Source organism: Loa loa (assembly GCF_000183805.2).
Source record: "Loa loa unplaced genomic scaffold supercont3.49, whole genome shotgun sequence".
Taxonomy (NCBI): Eukaryota; Metazoa; Nematoda; class Chromadorea; order Rhabditida; family Onchocercidae; genus Loa; species Loa loa.
In genome coordinates, this window is record NW_018108229.1 from 7882 (window position 1) to 15436 (window position 7555).

Here is a 7555-nt window from a genome sequence, read left to right on the forward strand (position 1 = left end):
TATATATATATATATATATATAAACGAAGCTATATATATATATAATAACAGTAGCTCGTTTCCCCACTTTTTCTTAACAAATTTCTAGAGCATCACCACAGATGCCTAACGCAAGATTGGAGTGAAACTTATGAAAAAAGTATTGGCCGAATCAATAGTACAGAGTCCCAAAAGACGAAACATATCAAATAAATGTTGAAGAATTTTTCCCGTAACTATGTTTTGGCTAATAGTAGGTATCGAGAGAAAAAAAAAGATAAGGGAGTATAGATTCTGGAGTTCTTCAATTTATATTTTAATGCTGAGCTTCTTTTTTTTCGGAAAGCTGAAGCTAAATGCGAAAAAAATCAGGTACCTTTCCGTTGGTATGTTATTGCTAAGTTTTAAATTTTTCTTGAAGAATCCTTTAAAAAGTTTATCGAAATCCTTCTGGAAGGGAATCTGTGTTTCCAAATTGTTGTAACAGTTTTCTCAAACTTTTAGGTTTCAAGCAAAAATCAAACAATTTGCATGTTTTCAATCGATTCTATTTTGAAGGTATTTATTGATAGTTACTGTTAGTGACACAATTCTATAATCTTTTCGACTTGAATAGTTAAATTTATCAGATAAACGAAACTTCACAGTGTTTAAACACTTGACATAATGATTTGAACAAATTCTTACTTATTTCTACAGCAAATTCGACGAAGACAAGGAGGAATTTCTGCTTTTGCCAATCGAGTTTTCCCCTTTTACTTTGTATCCTAAGCAAAATTTGGGGAGTTGATGTTACTATTCCATCCAACGTTTGGCTCACTGGTGATCAGATTATATTTAAAGAAAGGAAAAATGATTTAACAAATTACCCAGTCCCTATTTCCCACCTTGTTACCTGATGATTCAAGAAGGCATCTAAAATTTTAGCTACCATAAAATCTTCCTTGCCGGAGGAATGAACCATAAAAAAGATGTAGGATTGTGTGACATATGATAGCGTGCAAATAGCAATCATTTAGCAGTTGACTGATACCAGTAAAGCATTTTGTCCGAGCCTGTATCATTTTTCAAGCTTGTCAAACACCTAACTGAAAAATGCTTGGAATGATACATATGAGGATCAGTAAACCATGAATTAGATGTGACACCAACACTTATCTCTAATGTTTTTTTCACATTCTGTATTTCTTCATTCATTTTTTTTGTCGTTTCTTATAGAATATTTCGACAAAAAATAAATTAACTAATGAAATAAAAGAAGACAAGAAAGATTTGATTTGATGGATTTTTTAACTTGAGACTAATTTGAAAACCAAACTTTACAAAACTTAGTATTTCTTTGCTAAAAAGTGGATTATGGATTGAATACCCTTGAGTTCTCCATACTAGTTCGTTTGAATTCGCAAGTTGACAATTTCCCTATTCTCTTTTATTTGTGCATCCTTCAGGAAAGTAATAAAAATTACTTTCTTTTTCATTATGAAGTTTGTCAAATTCCCAAGGAAATTATTTAATTCCTCTTTTTTGTATAAATCGTGCACTTCGCGACTTCCTCATATTCATGTTCCAAATAACGGATTCTAAAAGGGTTAATATCAAAATCATTCATATTGATATCAAAAAGCATTTGTAAAGCTGTTGCGGAAAACATTTGCGAATAAAGACTTGCAGTTTGAAGGGAAATGCTGAAAGTAGTATGAACTTTTAAAAGGCAGTTACAGAAACTTTCCTATTTCATGAATCAGTATCTGAGGTGCTTGTTAACAAGGAAAATTCAGGATTTGTTAACAAAAAAGACATTCTCTACAAAGCTTGTCTACAGTGTCGTTACATTTCAATTCTGGCTAAAAAATCGGCCAGAACTCGCATGCGAAAAATAACTGATAAACGTGATTGTCTGGAGAATCCTGCGGTGATTTCTGTTTCATATTAAAATCTAATTACTAAAAACTTCCATTTTTTTACAAGAAAGTAGTCATTTTATTCATTTAAGAAAAAAGTTATTGAACATAGAATATTCTAGATGTGATGGTTACGTTACCGATGCTAAAACCGTAAGATTGCTGGATGCAACTTCTGAAGATGTTCGCTTTCAGAATCTAATATCTGACTGTTTGTTATTGAATCTTTTGGAACAAGCAATATGAATTTTTAATTAGTGCTTGGACAAATTTTCCGGAAACATTTCAATTAGTTATAACGATTTCTTTTTTTTCGGCCAGGAATTTTTATTTGTGAAAGCTACAGAACGATTTTCAACTGTTCTCCAATTTTCAAAGAAAAACATAAATCAGTCATTAGCAATGACAAATGTGAAAATATGCTGAATAAAGAAAAAATGTTCACCTTCAACATGTGCAGTTATCTGCTTTTGAAAACCAGTAGGAATGATCGATATGTTAGGACAGAAAAAAACAAAATTAGTGATAGCATAGTATTAGTTGACTAATTTGACATTAAGTGAAATCAGTCAAATAATACGTGTCATTACTCATTTAACTCCTTCTGCCAGACTTTAGATCTATTTGGAAGAGGAAATCCATATCCAATATCGGGAAAAATTAGTGTTCTCAATGCGACCAGAGTCTTGTTTAATGGTTAGTAAATAGTTTCTATCATATATAATTTGTATCATTTATTTATTCCATTTCGTCAAATTACAGTATCGATTCAGTCATTATATACTTGTGGAGATGACGTTGAATGATAAAAAAATTTTTTCTTCATTCGATTTGTAAAACGAATATTAATCAGATCCAAACAAATTCAATAGCTTTCAGAATTTATTTATTCATGTTATTGAAGCTTTGAATCGGATTAGAATTTTTTTCTTTAAATAATAACATTCAAACAGTGGTCGGCTACACGACTTAATTTCATCCTGTAATTCATTTTTATGCAATATTTTGCATCATGTTGGTTATAACAATGTAAATTTCGGTTTATCTGGACGAAATCAAACAACTAATGAAATCGCTTTCGAGCACTCATGTCACTTTCTAATTAAATTTATTGTGTTTTTCTGACCGAATGAACCACAACAAAATTTGTCTATCGCATAGTTCCTATTTGTTTAAGCAGGTGATTGTCTTGCTCCTCATTTTCCTGGATCTGCAATACTGCTCGTTAGCATACGCTATAGCATTTCAAATAATCTATTCATCTTATGCCTAACTGGGATTTCCATCTAATAAAAACAGTCAAAACACATCATATATACATTTCACGAAGTTGAATTTCAGTTTTAAATGATAGCAGCGTTAGTGCCACTTTATACATTCATTTCGACGGAAAATTTGGGCTTTCATTTACTTATTTCATATATCAACTGGAGTCACTTCTGCGAAAAGGAATTAGTTAACAACCGGAATGAAATTACTGACTTTAGAAAAACTTAGACTATGTAAGTATCCATGCAGTACTTGAACGCTTAACTTACAATAATTGATTCAGCTTTTCCCTGCTTTCTTAATTTTGCAGTGAACCACATCATTCAACCATCATCACGTTCCAAAGTCGCATTCTCAGTATTTAACCCAGAAATTGCATATTATTATAGTTTAAAAATACTTTGTATTACTTTCGACATCTTTAAATTGCGGAAACAATCAAATCTTTCAGCAGCTTAGACAATTCTGATAAATCAGAACGACTGATCAGAATTTTCGTTTTTTTGTTATTTCATTTCCAGTATTTCTGTTTTTTTTATTTGTTTCCAGTCACATGTTTATTCTTTACCAAGCATATAAAGTAAAACTTAAATGTAGCTGTTAGCGCCAGAATGTGAAAACATTTATGGGTTGCTAAATGCAATATCCTTACCTTTTCACCAGGCTTACGGAAATTTTTGATAAGTGACCATAATGCATGAGCAGCAGCAATTAAAGCTTTGTCTCGTAAGACATTCTAAAATAGAAGGAATGGAACTTAAGGAGGAAGTTGAGAAATGGGGAAGTGCTTTGTCGAGTCTCATTTTGACAACAAGTTATCGTTTTCAATATTGTTAGAAGAGTTACCGAACAATTACCCAGAAGGATTGTTTGGACGGATTGTTGATAAATTTTATCCCAATAGGATTAACAGTCCAAATGACCTGGCCAGTACATAAAACAATTACATAGTGTTCCAGACTAATTTTAACGATCATCACACCATCAATTTTTCTCCCGCTGCTTTCCGGATGAACTTTTCTCACTGACATCATCAGTTTCTGACAGTTTTATTGTAATAATTTGTTAATGCTATAATATATTCATCTTTGGTATGCTAATTATTCACAGTTTTCCCAGTCGTGCAAAATAAATGAAAATTTTGCAAAAAATTCAAAAATGATGCATTCAGATTGCTTTTGAAAGGATTAAAGATCTTATATGCTACAAAAAATACTTGGCAAATGTCATTGGGTCATAATTTTATTAATAAAATCATTTTTGTTCAGTGGTTTCATTTGTATTGTTTATATCATCACCAAAAAGGAATGTCCTTTCAGCTTTTGCCTTTTCTAAGGAACAAATATTATTCATCGAAAATTTCTAGTGTTGAATTCCACTACGGACCTGTGCACCACGCAGAAAACATTATTTCCATGTAATAAAAACATATACTGTTTTGTTTCAGCACAAATATACCTTCTTTGTTGCAACACATGATATTGTGTCAGAATTCATTATTTTGTTCGTAAAATATTCATTCTTTTTTAGATGCCGTATTTTGTCTCCAATAAGAAATTTTCTGATCGTTTCTTCAAATGTCATCTGTCAAATGTTTGTTGTTTCCACTGACAAAAAGTTAAACTATTAGATTTCCAGTCCCCAAAAAATGATTTCTTACTAGTTACTTTTTTCTGATAATTAATATAGCTAATTTAAAAAAAGAAAATCCGGCATATCAGTTCTCATTTTTAATCCTAAGTTATAAAACATTATTTTCCGCATGAAATAATTCTAGATTTTTTCCTGTTATTCATATCATTCCAATATCACAGATTTAGCATGTGACCGTAACTATTCGTTAAACTATTCGTTACTATTAATCTCGCGTGATATTTCGTTATTTAGCAGCTCAAATATATGCAATTCTCATCATAAGCATTCTTCAAACTTCAAAATCTTATGATACTTGATCATGGAGAATTAAGCACAATCAAATAAGTCATAATCGTTATAACGTAAACCTGAACTTGCTGTCAAAGCGAATACAAAAACAAAACTTAGACGTATGCAAGTTTTATTTGCTATCTCAAGAACACAATGTGAAATTCAAAGATTTTTTTTATCTTTGTTTAGCAGTCACATCTCCTCTATTTCTCTATGCCACCAACTTTTGATACCATTATCTTGAATTGTGAATCACTTCTTTAAGTTAAGTTTCTAGAAATATGCAAATATTTGCAAAACCATACATTCTAAACATCATCAACAGTTGTGGTTCAGTCTAATTAACTTTTATCGGTCATTACTGCATTGAATTCCTAAGTTATATTTAATTTATCTTGCAACTTCTTCCCTTGCTAACTTACTATTTTGTACCACTCAACATTGATCTTAATTATTTAGGAAATGTCATCATTTTCATCAGTCAGTTCATCGAACGACTTTAAAATGGCAAGTTGTTTTGTTTTGTTTTTTTTGTTTCTTTTTTTTCAAGTAAGGAAAACAATATTTACTAATTTAAGTGTTTTGAGCGCATCTAAGTTTTTATTGAAGGGATCTCTAATTCAACCTTTTCGACGGTTGTTATTTTCAAAAACAATAATTCATACAATGTTGAACAAAAATTAATTAATTAATGTTGTATTTTCAATAATTTTCATATATTTGTGAAGTATAAAAATGGCATATGGGAATCAACAGATTTCTGTTCGTCTTAATAGTGGGCATAAGAAGGAAAAAGTCGTAAAGCCATTGTTATAAGTGAATTAGACAATTGAAGGATGGGATCTAAGAAAAGAGGAGCTGAAACTATTTCTATACTTAAAAGGACTTTCACGTCCCATTACTGCTGCCCACAATGCGACTGGTTTGGTTATAGTTATTTGCCTACTAAATAAATTAACTGAGACCAACTTCGTGAGCAGAGCTTCGCTTCATTATCACATCATCTTATGATTTACTAGTTTATATTCTTGCTCACATACTTCATCCGATTCTTAATAGTCTTCACGTACTTCACCACATTCTTAATAATCCAAGCACTATATCCTAACTTTGTTGGTTTCAATTTTGCACTTCAAAGATGGTCAACACTGAGATCTCCAAGTTCCTTCACTGGAATTAATTTCATGTTACTTCAAAGATCCAATAAATTAAACGTATATAAGTGTAATCATTTCTGTCAACAAATTGATTAATCATTTTAAATCTTAGACTTCATCATTTTGTGTAAGGTTATGAAAGAGGCAAAGCTCATTATTTTATAAAATTCTGTATAATTGCAATTTATAAATTATGTTTTTTCGTTTGGATATTGTGATTACAAACTATAAGGGATACGCAGATTATTTCAACTCTCAGAAGATCTAAAACTTTAGGGAAGGCCTGACTTCCATGAAGTGTTGAAAAATCTCTTTCAAGCAGCAATAAAATTGTAGGCAAAAACTCTCTCATCATCACTGCCTATACTCTAACGTAAAAACTGTTCTTTATAGCAACATATGTACGAGATCGTTTGGGTTCCAAGCAAGGTACCAGTATCATCAGGATGCGGACGCATGCCAAACATATTCTTAGCTTACTTATTCTAGATTAACTTCATAATCTGTGCCTTTTCTAAAGTTATTATCTTCTATGTGTCAAAGCTCTAATCGATCCGCTTCTTTTTTTTTTTTCGAACAAAGGCACTTCGATCTTAAACCGTCAATTGGTAATCGCAAAAAAATAAACGCATGATGAAACTGCTTTTTTTTTCGGTTGTGATTTTTAGGGACATGTGTCGCTACGAAAAAAGTACTTGCCACGGTCAATGGGTACCAAAGAAGTTGTCGTTTACAAAAGTAACAACAATCACTTTCCATCCAGAGTTTGTGCTATGGTTGGTTTATTTTTCATATCAATGTTTACGAAAGAAATGTTACACCGCATTTTATTCACAACAATTTATATATAACTATCATCAATGGTTTACTCGTCTGAAATAGTCCTACAGAAATTTTCACTGGACAAAGGTGGTCGACATTCCTGTTAAATCTTGGTATATCAGCGATTCACCCTTACTAAACGAGTACTGAACTTTAAATCATGCCATATCACTGTTACTTATTTTTAAAGCCTTATATTCACCTTGATTCAGCGGTGCTAACTTGCATGAATTGAAAACACTTAGTGCTCTAGTACTTTTAGAATTTGCAATTTCAAAAAGGCTTTAAACAGAGTTTCATATAGTGGTCAGATCTGTGAGTAATTAATTATTTTTTCTCCCTGTTTTTTTGAGCACTATATTGATTATAATCATATATCATTTTGAATTTATGGAAGTATATCGTTAGTACAGAACTTTAAAAATCATAAGAAATCATATAAATGCAATTTCGAGACAATTTTCTTATTTGATGTTGCTGGTGACTGAGTAAATAACAAAT

The 7555-nt window shown here is 31.2% G+C and overlaps 1 protein-coding gene across 1 annotated transcript; it reads left to right on the plus strand.

The window, feature by feature from the left end:
* Nucleotides 1-5537: 5537 nt before the first annotated feature.
* Nucleotides 5538-7083, plus strand: LOAG_08414 (hypothetical protein; the record flags this gene model as incomplete). The annotated part of the gene is made up of 3 exons (XM_003143946.1): nt 5538-5586; nt 5911-6008; nt 6901-7083. The coding sequence occupies 3 exons, from the start codon at nt 5538-5540 to the stop codon at nt 7081-7083; spliced, it is 330 nt and encodes a 109-aa protein (XP_003143994.1).
* Nucleotides 7084-7555: the final 472 nt, after the last annotated feature.